This window comes from Vanessa tameamea, chromosome 10, assembly GCF_037043105.1.
Source record: "Vanessa tameamea isolate UH-Manoa-2023 chromosome 10, ilVanTame1 primary haplotype, whole genome shotgun sequence".
NCBI classification, from domain to species: domain Eukaryota; kingdom Metazoa; phylum Arthropoda; class Insecta; order Lepidoptera; family Nymphalidae; genus Vanessa; species Vanessa tameamea.
This window is the reverse complement of record NC_087318.1, coordinates 4,575,775-4,590,694: the sequence shown is the minus strand read 5'-3', so window position 1 is coordinate 4,590,694 and position 14,920 is coordinate 4,575,775. Positions and strand designations below refer to the sequence as shown.

At 29.6% G+C, this 14,920-nt stretch overlaps 1 protein-coding gene across 2 annotated transcripts in view; it reads right to left on the bottom strand.

Moving 5' to 3' along the window:
- The window catches only part of LOC113404436 (pituitary homeobox homolog Ptx1), a 45,621-nt gene extending 31,380 nt beyond the window's left edge, over nt 1–14,241 (bottom strand). For both annotated transcript variants that reach the window (XM_064216048.1, XM_026645321.2), the window contains exons 1-2: nt 13,871–14,241; nt 5,280–5,599 (exon numbers count right to left, since the gene is read on the bottom strand). In XM_064216048.1, the coding sequence (XP_064072118.1) occupies nt 5,280–5,475 (196 nt within the window). In that variant the 5' untranslated portion in view covers nt 5,476–5,599; nt 13,871–14,241. The remainder of the gene's footprint in view (nt 1–5,279; nt 5,600–13,870) is intronic.
- Nucleotides 14,242–14,920: the final 679 nt, after the last annotated feature.

Below are 14,920 nucleotides of genomic sequence, written 5' to 3'. Positions count from 1 at the left end.
CAAGCCATTTTGAATCGTAATTTACTATTGAATAAAGTCTAACTCGAATATAAAGTTTTGAATTGGAAGAACTAGCATAAAACTACCTAATAGTACTTTTTTGCTCTCATGAATCAAAGTTCACTATTTATTATATTATCATCAATATAATCTGAGAATAATACACGTAACATATAAATATTAAGGGTAAATTTATTATTTAGTAAATATTTAACCGTCTACGACATTTTATTATTCATCCCAGAAAGGTCGATTTGACTTTGTAGAGTCCGAAACTAGGTTGCGAGTTTATCATTATTAGTGCTCGTTTTGTTACAGTTTCAACATTTTTAAAAACAAATAAAAAATTTAAATAAAATAGAATCTTAAAAAAAGTTGGACATCCCCAATAATTTTTTCATCAATGAAATACCGATAGACATGTGTTTAAGCTATTAAACTTTGTCATCGGCAATTAGTGAAGGCGCGACTAAACAATTTATAGGCCTACCTCTAAGACATGTGACACCCATTCGAAATGGCTGTTAACAAATTAAACCGATTTGTTCTGTTATTCTAATAGGGCGAGATGGGAAGCGAACGCGTCAAGCGTATTTTGACAAAATTTATTACCGCCACGCCTTCCTCAGGGTTTTTTAGGCGGATGCGACATCTGTCGTGCAGAAAATGCATACACGCCCTCCGCGAAAAGCGAGTTTTGAAAATATTGACATTGATGTAGGCGATTTTTTGTTAGATAAAACATCTTGAGCGTGTAATTCTTATGTAGTTTTTGTTATAATTTGTATGTATCAGCCGCTTTTATTGTAACACATGTGTTAAATGTACTTACTTTTAACATTTTTAATAAACCTAACCTAACATACATAAAATTACTTAATGTTATCAATAAGTAAGAATCCTTACTCTTATTTTGTTTATTTTTTAATATGTGCGTCTAAAATTAGTACGGGAAGTAATTACTCTGAAAATATAATTATATATATAAAAAATAAATAAATAAAAGAAGTAATATACAAATATAAGGTAAAAGATAATTAAATCATATAAATAACTATTCCCTAGTCATTAAATGCTGTCAATTTTGTTACTAGAAAAAAAAAGCAAAAAGATTGCTTTGATGCGTACGAGGGACACCGGCACCGGTGTTAAATTCTCGTGTCTCGTCGTGTCACGAGGGTTTGCAATTTTTTTTCATCACAAAAACTTTTATAGTAACGGCGGATCATAGCGGCAGACAGTGTGGCACCAACTTTTTTCGTCACTTTTTGCATCATAAATCAGAATAGTTACGTTAATGTTATTGAGGGAGTGACTTTTTGTCAAGAATACGGCTTCAAAAGTTACCGATTTCGTGTTTCAATTTTTTTTCCTATTTAATTGTAAATGTTAAATGTATAGAGATTGAATGGCAATTGTTTTTGTCGTTGCAATAGCTAATAATCACAATATTGATTCAGTGATAGTTACCACTAAATAATCAGGTAAGTATAAAATAAAGTTGCATGAGAATATCTTGATAATGGTCTAAGTACTCCTATTCAATATTCTATTTTGATATACCTAATAAATAAATTGAGTTAACGAAATTAAAAAAATATATACATTTAAGGAAAATAGAAAGCTTTAAATCTGAGTTACGTGTAGGCAAAACTTTAACCATTAACAAAATACGACAGATCCTTGACGCCACGGGCTGATATCTGCCGGTTAGATTTGGAGACGTCGAGATAAACTATATAATCTGAGCCGGGACACGAACTAACAAAACAAATATTGGTACTGGATTAGATGCGCACTCTCCCTGTAATTTACTGCCGTTCACGGATCACCCCTTGAGCAATAAAGTCCATACACTCAAACTTACATTACATTAAGTGCATTTAATTTTAATAAAAGCAGTTAATTAATAAAATATAAACAGATCGAAGTGTCCTTTAGTACAATATAACTTCACTATCCTAACAAGTACTAAATATATTTTTTGAGTAAAAGTAAATTAAGTCCATTTCAATTCGCGTGTTTTAAAATAAAACTACATATTTTGTGTTACCGTATAGAATTAATTAACTTCCTCAAACGTAATGGTTCCTGGGTTAAGGTTATACTCTTAATACTAACAAGAAGAAACAACGAGCGAGCTACCACGTGTACAAAACCTGCTTAATGTCAGAAACTTAAAGCATTCACAAAGTACTTTATTCTATTCGGCACAAATAATTTTTTTATTTTATTTCTTAATTGAAACATTTTTTTTATTTGACAAAAAATCAAAATAAAATATCCCATCCATATAATTTACACGTATTTCAGAATCGTACAAATCCGCTAAACTGATATAGAACCTTAAATTATTTAAAGACAAATCCCGGAAAGCCTTTCAATTCACCACATAATTAGTTTCCCATTTTTCCCCAGAACCTAATAAGAAGCGGGGTTAACGGGAAGGTGAAAAAAACCTACAAAATCAACGTAGGCTTTAGCAAGATTCCGCAAAACCAGCTCAATTTAAAATTAAAGCCACGAAACGTGTTTTTCGCATATTTTATAAAAATCTGGGGGATATGAGAACAATCTTCGACGGATAAGCTGAAGCCATACGCATTGTCGATTACATTTTAAAAAGATATTTTTTACCTATCATAGTTAGATTAGTAATTTATATTTGTTTATGAAAGCTACACTGTTACAGGTATACCGTTTATCAATTTTAAATTATTTATAAATTATAATTACGATATCTATTGCAAAGTTGAGCGCATGACTCGTAAACTTACTAATAAAAAAAAATCGGTTTTACTAATAAAAAAAATAATAGTATAAAAAGCGAAAAATTTGGACACTCGGCAACGACAGCAATTGACTAATGAACTAACACACAATAGCTTTTTAATAAATAAAATGCAGTCTTTTTAATCCCCCATTTAAATTCAATGGCGAAGCAAGTGTAGGGCTAATCATCACAATATAATGGTTCACCGATTTTAGGGGAAACGTTTTTAATGTGGGACAGAGATAGCGCGCGTTTTATGTACACAAACACTATAAAACGAAAGAGAGAGATAACGTTAAAGTCGATTCATTTGGATTGACTTTAAATGATTGCCTTTTTTGTTCGGCAGTGATGGATTGCGAATCATTTTGTTTACGCCAGCTTCACGTGTGTTAAATCGCATCTACATTTTTATTTTATAAATAATGTATACTGTAATTACGAGTATATTCCTTTAAAAACAAAAAAAATACAATATTTTTATAAGGATTTAATAACCGAGTGAAATGTAATTTTAAATTTAGTTTTCTCGTTTAAATTGTAAATATTTGTGTGAACATAATGTTAGAAACATGAGACTTACAAAAAGATTTTTGAGTAGAGTATAATTCATGTCGGTTTTACCAATTGTACTTTATTCATTCTGTATGGACTTCCGTGACTAATGGTTTTATTGTAATTTACACTGGAGATAAAAATATCTTTAGGCGTTATTTATAAAAAGATACTTAGATAAAACAAGGTTTTCACTTAAAGTTTTTGTACTGTATGAGACAAAACAGATAAAAAATAAATAAATTTGAAACCTCTATAATTAATATAAGTGACGAATAGAATTATAGATAAATAATATTAAAAAAATTATAATAATAGTGCTGTGCTTTTATTTTGTCCTTTTTTTACTTTATGTAAGTGGAGCACCGTTCATTTGTGCGCAGTTCGACACTAATTGCGTAACTAAACGGCAGGGGCGCGTAATCCTATATTGATGCGTTTGTAAAAACTATCCGATCGCACCCTCTCACCCTACGCGTGTTTCTCGCTGAATAATTCATCAAACAGGTGCATGATGAACTTATTTGTTGCTCATTTTTGTTTATACTTTTAAATATTTTATTTTGTATTTTCACATAAAATTCATTAGATTTAAATTTAACTTTATGAAATGTAATAAATAATTATTGTAAACTATTGTTATGATATTTATGTCACCAAAATAAAGGTTTTTCGGGAGACTGTCAATACTTTATCGCCATACTCTATCATCTCTATCAATTTCATCTCATTCATCAGATAAAGTAGCGTGAAATTATTTATAAAAATAATATGTTGCAATTTCAAGTATATATTTTTTTAGTAGTTAATGTTAAAATGTCAATAAAAACATCTAAAATAATTATTAAAATCGAGTCTTTTTTTAGTACGTTATTTTAAACATTTTAGATTAACCAGCTGGAGTAAAAACGCAAGGTGAATAATTTTATTTGTTCATTTAAATTTGAGTTAAAATGTGAGTTTTTGAGCTGTTCAATCTACTCTTAATATATTTTCCAAAGTAGTACACATCAAAACAAAATAATATGAATTTTTATTTGCCTTTTTAAATTTACTGGTAAAATGCAGTAAATAATAATAAATATCATATAAAATGCTACTAGGGTGGCTTACAACAACAAGGGCAAGTTGCCTCGATTTCCTTTACTACGATACTACTACAAATTTATAAACAAATTTGGTGCGAGCATAACCAGTTGTTCTAAAGATTTGAAGTATCTACCATATATTAACATCTCAGTTGCTTATCCAATGAGCCATCTCGGCACAATAACAACTTGTATGAACTCTTTCAAGTTTGGATATCTCTTTGCTATTATCATTTGCTCAATTGGGTTTTTTAAACACAATGTCGTCTTAATGTTATCAATATATAAAAGATATGAGTATTCGTAGAGCACGCACGTGTTGTACGGATCGATGATTTAATGTAGATGTAAAGTATAAATTGTCAGACAAGCGTGACGATGTGGGCATTATCAATACATACAAAATTAGACTATATTCACTTCGTACTCGTATTGACAAGTAATCTTTTGTAAATGAATTGATATTTTTGTTTGTAATGGCAAAAAGTATTTTATCTGTTTTTGATACAGTTGATAAAATGTTTAATTCTGTTTCCATAATAAAGTCCATATTAGTGACTTTTTTTTTATTAAAATAGAATGTAATTGAAATGTAGCCGGTTAAGTGTCGGTTTTATACTTTACCGTAGGGATTGTATTTATTAAGGTATTTTACAAATTAAAACCATGTATATCAATGTTCGAATTGTTGTAATTTATTTTGTAAATATTAAATAATTATTTATTGCTTAGATAAACTAAAAATTAATCTCTAACTACACCGTGAGACTTATAGTTGCGTTAAAGTAAGTTTAGCGATTATTGTCTCTACATATAATTGAAACCATATGTTCAATAATTAAAAAAAAAGACTATACACTTACGCTTTAATTTCTCTAGCGGCTCATGGTGTAAGGGCGGAGCATGATGCAACGGTGCGTGTTGCGGCTCATGGTGTAACGGCGCCATCAGACTCGATATCGCTGAGCCGACTGACGCCGCAACGGACTCGTGCAAGTGCCCTCCTCCGTGGAGTTCCAGTTCACTTAGGCACAGACCATTCTCGCTTAGCGGCTCCATACCGGCCGCCAGCGCCTCTTTGTACACTCGGAGATGAATCGTGATGCTTTCTTCGTACTTTAGGCAAATGAGCCGCGTTAGCGACTGTCGTTTTACGCTTATTGGGCGTAAAGCATTAGCGTACCTAAAAATAAAAAAAAATTGGTATAAGATAATAAATCCTTCGAATACTTTTGTAATGTAAATAATTCGAATGTTTTTCTTGAACGATGGCGAAAAATATGTTTAAAATGAAATAAATGAAACTTTTTCATATCGGAATTTTATTTCAAAACATATTTTATCAATATCAACAGTATTAATGTACAGGAAACGAGCTAAAAGAAATCTAAAGGATTAGGATAACATCTATTTATAACATTTTTTATCATTAAGTTGTGAATATGCAATATAATAGTAAGATCTTTATCAAAACAAATCTGCCAAAGTCTTAGCTTCGCTCATTCAAAAAATTCCAACTAAGACAATATATCAGTCCTACGTAACATAAAATATTATCAACGTGATTTAAGGCGTTTACACAAAGCTGTTAAAAGTAAGCGTTGTAAATAATCGTACGATGGAGATATACAGCCTAACAAATTTTCATATTTCAAATGGGGATGTCAGTAGATGGACGTTTTTTTTTCGATCATAAAACGCGATGGAATAATAGGAAGTAGGTGGAAAATGCTCGAATATAGTGATTTATGAGTTTAATTGCCTTTTTTACGTGGAACTTCAGTCGGAAATTCAATATTCAACAAAGAGAACAAAGGTCGGCGCTGAAGCGCTAACGTCCTCGTTTTGTCCGACCTATGCAGTTTTATTCCGATGTTATTATCTGTGCCGGTGAATAAAAATAAAATGGCGTTTACGGTTTAGCATTTTATAAAAATGGTTTAGAAATTAAATTTTATTTTGAATATTTATTAAAGTGTGTTCATATATTATATTTATTATTATAATAACTTGAATGCATCGATAACAGATGTAAAAAATTAAATTACTTATTTTATACTTAATACTAGTGCAAACTAGTACTTTATTTTTACTAGTACTACCAAATATACTTAAGGCTTATTAAAAAGTATGTCGTATATTCGTTTAGTATTATATACTCATTTTTAGAAACTATTTTTTAGGTATTGTTCATAAAAACGAAGCAATTACAAAAAAGTGAATCAGATGATAAAAATCTATTACTTATGTTATTTAATAATATCTGATTAAAACTAATTTGGGCAGTAACTTTGCAGTGAGTACCTACGTGAAATAAAAATATTATATCTCTTAAACTTAATAGTACAAATTATAAAAAAGATCAAGTTTATCTAACAACTCAATGAGTTTTGTTACGAATGGAGTAAACATACTTTACTAAAAATAAATATATTTTTTAAATGATTTGCTAATCTCATCACGTGAGACAATGATAAAATATTACATCTATCTCTCGGTATGTAGTAAAATGACAGAAATATCTATCAAACTTGACGGATGGATTAATTATTGGATAGTTTATCCTGTGATTATTTATTTGTCTAGATAGACTGCCTTATCTGTGTACAATATCTGAGAACGCATCGAAAAAATTAATGGCCAACGGTTGGCCAGTAAGTCCACGCACACTAATAAACTACTATGACGTTTGGCGAGTGGCAAACGTAGCGTAAATGGCTCGTTGATTTAGCTCTTTTGTAGTGCGACAATGTATCTATATAGGTATTTATAAATAATCTAAGAGTTTATCATTATCACAACTTCAGAATGAAAGATATGCATTTAGATTCCTGCTATGGTCAGCCAATACGGCGACGTTAAGTCAGACGGCTTTAGGCTGGCTATCCTTGGAATGCCAATCTATTTAAATCAGTATTATTTAAAAACTCACTCAAACAACAATAAATAAAAAATAGAATTAGTACAACTCAATGCGTTGTGTTTACTTACTACTACTAATTATAGCGTACAACAGCCCGGTCGACTTCAAAAATATGTATAGCGACCTATATTTATAAAATACTTATTAAACTTTAAATTATTATATATTTATTTTATAATTTAACCGGTTTAAAAAAATGCTTATCACGTGACCTCTAAATCTAGTCAATAACACATTATTTTAACTAAACTCACATGTATATAATTCGAGTCTATGACTTATTACTATATTATAATTAAACGTTATAAAATCACATCAAGATAATCTCGAAATTTCGATAGTGATACTGTCTGGAAATAAAAATATGAATGCATACCAAAAGTGAAAAAAATAAATAATAAAATAAACCTAAGACACGAACAAGCCTATAGTAATTTGTATATTTATCAAAAAATATCGTTACCGACTAAATATATACTGTAAAAATATGTTTAATATCTATTAAATATATTTATAATTTTTAATTTAAACCTTCTTGTAATATTGAGTAACGTTTCTACTCCATTAATTGTTTTTTTTGGGTATATATTAGATTAGGTTTTTTAAAAATATGACACACTATGACAATATAAAACTCTCTACACAAACAATATGCTAATTGTCTAATTAATATGTCGTAATAACATTAACTTCATTACTACTCTGAAAATTTAAATCATAACTATATGAGATACTATATATGAGATCATTATATATGATATATAATGAATATCATAAGGTTTTAAAAACAGACAATGACCTTCAACCTAACATTTATATATTTCCCAAATTAGTAGTTTAGTTAAACTATGAAAAAATAAATATATCCTACAACAAAACGTTTAAATGTCCTCATAACACATGAGATAGTTACTTTTAGAGATTAAATAAAGAAGTCACTTACTTAGAGAACAAAACACGACACATTTCACAAGAAAACAAACACGATCAAAAACTGAACATAGAAAAATCATATCTATAAAATGTAAGTGAATGAAATGTGAGTGTCGAACATGTGTAACGACATCCAACACGGCAAATATTTGAGTGTATCTTCGCTTGTATCTCGCCTATCAGTTGATAAGAGTTTTTATGGCGGTGTCGATATTGACACGCACGATACTGGCGTTCCGTGAGAAACGTTCGATGTATCTATTCATGAATGTGAATAAAAATAGGCAAGTTATCGCTACTTGTCTTGGTATAATGAGTGTGGCTGAACACTTATTTTAGGTGCGAGCGATTGTGTTGCAAATTATTACTTCATTGTAAATAGGCTTATTGGTTTTTATGAATTTTATTTTTGCAAAATATGTTCTTTTATGTTTTTCTATTAACTTTAGGCCAAGTACAATACTAGCAGATCCTCAACATCGCTCGTGTTAAAATCGGTTAGCGACATGAAATTCTTCAAAAGCCATAGTGCCATCGAAATTACAACAATTTTTTTTTTTTTTTTAATTACAAATCTTAGTTAAATTACCAATATTAAATTTAGAAAAAGGAATCAGCAATAGTCTAGACTCTAAGTAACGTGGTGAAGTCCGTATCAATTAGTAATTTTTCGCTTTCTTTTACAGTGAAGAAAAACTTCTCAGCGACTCTTGCTTTCAAGAGCTCTCAGATATGAGTGAAATGTTCTTTTGAAAAATTTTGCCACGCTGGGCCTACGCTGGGTCAACTGGGACTAAAGCCTACATTTTCTTAGGAGTCTAAAAACAGACCTTATTTATATGGTTTTGTTGACATCAAGTTTAAACTTTATGTATTATTTGTTATAATAAAGAATTTAAGTTATGATGGCTTCAATTTATAACTTTAAAAAATGAACGTAACCTTAATCTTTTTAAACCATTTTTTAGTCAAATTAATCTAAGCGTTCAAAATCCATAGTAATTATTTATTAATTATTTTCAAATACATTCCTAAATAAATGCATTTTCACATTCTTATATTCAAATTAATTTTTAAATTAAGAACATTTCCTTTAAGCTTTGAAAACATTGGTTGTTACTTATACGAAAAATCTAATAGTTACTTCCGGTTCTCATTTCTATTTTGACAAACTACAACAGTGAAAACAAACCTTCTATTTTCATAGCCAATGACCACTACAAATTAAGTATAAAATTTCTCTTCTCCAAAAGCCTACAAACCCATTTGTAGATTTTCAACTTCAAAAATATAGAGTTCGAGCCTAAACCTTCATCGCCCATTTAACTGCTCGATAAGTTAATTAATAAAAAGCGGGTAATGTCAATATGATGAGACCTACTTCAAATAATTATCATTAATTAAAACTCTTTTACTTTCTAACCTTATTATTTACCTCTTGACCATTGCACTAGACCAGCAATAGTTAAAAAAATTTAAAAGCCCATAAATACGTTATAATTATGGTACTATGGGCCGCAATATAAAAGTATTTATATAAAATTAGACTTACATTTTTATAGTTTCTGTGTTCAAATAAAAAAGTACTATTAATCTTGCTGATTGGTCATACTTTTAAGCAATTTTTCCAAGCTTTTCAAATAAGCTCTACACAATCCAAATTTGAAGTATTAATGATAATTCTGAGGAACCATTATATAAGGTTGGTTTCTATTTAACTCATTGCGCATACATTTTCTTTGGATCCGCGCAAAATTTAAAATCGTTGACAATTCATATCAACTTCAAAGTAAATGCCAGCTGGGTCACTCATAAAAGCTTATCGGGAACGTCGGAGAACTCAATATATACTCATATTATGTCTAAGTTATAATCAAACCCGCTTAGTATAAGCGTTGCAGGCGGATACGTGTTAATAAGAACAATTAAGTAGGTACATTTGTAAAAATATTAAGTAAAAAATATATTATGTCTGGAATTATACTAATTGAAAATATTACGTAATTTTGTTTTTCTTCAATATTTCACTTACAAAAGGAGAGGAGGCATTTTAAAAGCTTACTTTATAATTTTATTATTTTTTATAATGATAAAGATTTTTTACCAAAATAAAGTTTTCATTTCATTTCATTTCATTCATATCAGGCATTTCCAAATCAGATTATCGTTATTATTATGTTTAAGTAGGTACAGATAAATATAGAGATCAAATTTGAATAAAATACAAGTAATTACTAATGAAAAATAAAGCGGATAAAATAACGTAAAAATAAAATGACATGAAACTCAATAGTCAATAGATAAAAAACAAACAATACAGTATTAAATATCTAATGAATAAATTCTTCAATTATGAATATGGTACCAACATAAAGATAATTAAGGATTGCACTATTTATTAATTAATAAAATTAGTTTAATTAAGTTACATCAAAAGTATTTTTCCCTTTCAAATTAATTGAACAATTTAATTGTACACGCATTTGGACATACCTACGTCCCGTTCTGTACAATTTTGATTATATTTTTAACCAACCGAAGAAGGATTTTCTAAATTTAGCTGTTCTTTTTTAACTTTGTATGTGATTTTGAATGTGTGAGTAAATTTATATTTAAGAACTCTCTGTATGACTGTTTTGTTTTATAAAACGTAACGTATTAAAAAGTAAATTCCAAATTTATCTCTCTGGACTCAGCTCAGCTGACGGTAGAAGGAATATTCAAACTGGAAGTGTCAGTTTCTTTAAGCTTTTATTTACTAAAATTTCCACCTGTTTCTATTTATGTAAGTATAGTAAAATGAAGTAGCACCTTTGTCATTTTGATTATAAAAAAAAATGTAGGTAAAATATAATGAAAAGAAAATGAGGCGAGTAGTGAATTTTACAAAATTTTATTGATACAGAAAATATTTTACCTGCAGATTATTGTCGGTATATACGATACATATCTATAGTAAGTTTACACCTAAAGATATTCCTAGAAAAAATTAATAATCTTAAAAACGTAAACTTTAACGCTCCATTAAACGATAAAGAGATAGCTAGCAAAGAAATTCCTAAGTTACCTAGGTAGCTTCAATGATTACGAATAATTCGCGATATCTAACAAATCAATCTACAAATTATTAATGATAAAGAAATATTAAGATATTATTTACATGGATTGCTACGTAAGGTACATGGTAAGTACGTATGTGTTCGTATTGTAATATTAGATTACAATATCGTTACGATTTCCGTTTTTTGATAAATACATATATCTACAATTACAGCATTGCAATCAATTTTTTATTATCATCAGTAGCCTAAATTAGTTTGTAGGTAGGTAAGTATTATTTATTTTATTTCTTGAAATACACTCCTTTGTTTATACAATGAATTAACAATTTTTGGTCTCTACAAACTTCTGTAAAACTATAATGATTACATAATTTTCATTATTCAGTTTCTTACGAAGTTTTTATATGATTTTAAGAAAATTAGATTTTAGATTTTTTTTAGGAATTAAATGCTGTGTTTGTATTTTCTTTTCTATTTCTCAATAAACATCGGATACGTGTTATATAGTTATTACTTACAACCTATTTATAAAAAAATACTATTTTTTTTGTAAGAAAATATATATTTATGTAGTAATTAATTAATTGAAATTAGAGTGTTTATATTGGTTGGACTTCTAATATTATTTTTATTGCCGCCTTATAATACATACATTGATTACTTTATAAAGAATGTTTGTTAACAAATTTTATCCGTCGGCAATACGTACCAGCTGGTAAGTATTATACCTAATTGAAATTAATAAATAATTATATTAATATTTTTATAATAAAATATTTAAGAATTTAAATTAACTTCTTTATATTTAGGAACATTGGGTCAATTTTAAACTAAAATTTGAAATATCATGATGGTTGGTATATAAGGTTAGACTAAGGCTTTGATTTCAGAATTTCAGAAAAATTTCGTTTTATAGAAAGAAAATATATAATCCTTCCAGGTTCTCAAACAAAAGAGTTTTATGTTGAGTTAATGTTATGTTGAGAAAAATTTAAAAACTATTCCAATTCGGATTATAAAAAGGAGAAATTCACATTCTGTTCAGAGTTTTAAAAATATTCCGTCTCAATAGTATATTACCTACCTATTTTGTTACTAAAGAGATACTTCAATAATATTCGGTAAATATTATATGATATTTTAGGGCTAGGTTTTACTTGCAAGACTTAATTGATGGTATCAATTAAGCCTCTATAAATTCCGATCCAATTATAGAGACTTTTGAATCTCTAGTCTTTACTAGTCTATAGTAGAATATAAATCTATATTGATTGTTAAACATAATGCAAAAACTCTACTAATAATTATTAGTTGTTAAAAAATGTATGAAGATTAATAATAAAATTGTAACTTATAGAACATGATTTTCTATAATTTATTTTTATTTTAGTTTATTATAGACACCTGGAAGTGACTAGTAAGGTATATTCGTTCATTAATAGTAACTAGTTGTCCCATCTAGTTTACTGAGGTCCATTGCAAGGAGCCAACATAAATTTAGTAATTACTTAAATATAATGCCTTTGCTGAACAATTTTTTAACTGAGAAGATATTCCCATAGCATTCAAGACCTTTTCTGGTCGATTGTTTTGATGTATCGTAAGATTTTGATAGCCTTGGCAGCCTAGGTAGGTAGATTTAGATAGCTATGTAAGATTACGAAACCAGTATTTTAGATACATAGTCATTCTACTGCCGTTTTGTACAAATAATTTGCAAATTATAGATCTTCCTCTGACTTGTTTATCGCTCTTTCTATTAGTGGAGACCGCATCATTAGCTTACAAGAAGTTATCGTAGATGTGATCAGAGAAAGCGTTGTTTAATACTATTTATAGATAGATAAAAGGAACCTTTTTTTGAAGTTTTGGAAGTACCCAAGTAGGTATGGATTAAAAAAAATTCTATATGTTATAAATTTCACGTTATGTTGGTAGTCTTCAATTTTGTATTGAAATTTTAAGCAAGTAAATCTATTTTTTTGTATTAAAGTATTTGGTAAAAAATAATAGATACCTTTATAATTTATTAAGTTGTTCAATAATGTTAATGCTTGTAGACTTTCAGCAGTACTAAGATGTAGATAATTATAAGTATATAGCAAGTAACTTTTTAGGTTTAAATGAGTAGGTACATAAATATATCTATTAATAATTTGGTTATTATTTTGATAAAATTAAAGCAATTGAAAAAATATTTTTAAGAATTTGTACACAAAGGAATAACCGGTGAGCAAATTAATGTTTATTACAAGTAAATCAAAATAATTTAAGCAAATCTTACTTTTCAAACATACATTTAATTTTCAATTCTAAATTAGGAACTACTGCTCTTATGGTAATAAAGTCCTCGTAGTAAATTATCTTTAAAAAATTATATTTACCATATAGTAAAGGAAAGTAGTAAAAGAATGTATGGTACATTCATGTGAAGAAAAATATTCTCATAGTTAAAAATTTTCAGGGTAGTGGATAGGTAGTGCGTAGTGTTTAAATTACCGAAGTATTTCAGAATTCATTCATATGAAGTACTCACCTTGAAAAATGTAATATTAGTGCTGTTAGTTCGTTTAGGTTGTAGTATTAGGCTATTTAGTCGGAAGTCCTTAGGAAGACGGTCACAGTGTGCGTGCACGAAATCCGATGATATCCGTCATAATCTCGTCCAAGCCGCTGGATTACGCGTCCACGCGGCCGCCCGTCACCCACTAACGTAAACACAAGAACAGACCGATACCGATAAATCAAAGCGCACGATCCGCGACGGGAATCCGCTAAATCCTTGCGGGATCGCGTAAAAAATACTAGTATTAAAAACAGTCTTAAGTGGGCTTACGAACGCGGCGCGGAACGGCCCGCACTGGCTCTAATCTCGGCCACTTCCCGACGCAATTTGAACCTAACTCCACCACTCTATACATCATCCGGCGACGCCCGCCCACCGCGCCGCCGCGACCCTATACTCTCATCTCTGTCTCGCCCATATGTTTCCCGCTTGCGGCTATCTCACTCGCGCTGAAATCTCGTCGCGCTGAGTTTTCAGTGCGTGCGGGCGAGGGGGGCGCAGTCAGCTGGCCGAACTTATGCGGATAAAATCGACTTTTTATCGGCTTGCTGTGACGCCTCGTGACGTCACTGTTTACTTCGGATGGACGTGTATTTGTTGTAAAAATATTCATAAGCTTAATTTATAAGGAAAAATGTCTAATTTATTAAAAACTGTAAGTTTTAAGGCTTTACAATGTTTTTATTTTTAAACTTATTAGTAAGTCAGCATTTTATTTTATTAAAAACAATGTTGCAACTGCAACTAGGTATACTAGTAATATTTAGAACGAAGTTTTAAATGTAAAAGCTTAGCAATTAGATTAAAGATGAGTTTATACTATAATGTATGTATCTAAATTTATTCAACGTCCAAAGCTCATTTAAATCGTGCAATATGTTTTCCTTATAGCACACAAATAATTGCAGTTTAAATCGCGTTCCATGCAGCGTCGCCCGCAATAAATAAACGAGCGTTCGCAACGTAAACAGATCGAGCGCATTAACCGCGCGTCGGCGTACATAAAGAGAGCGGTATAAA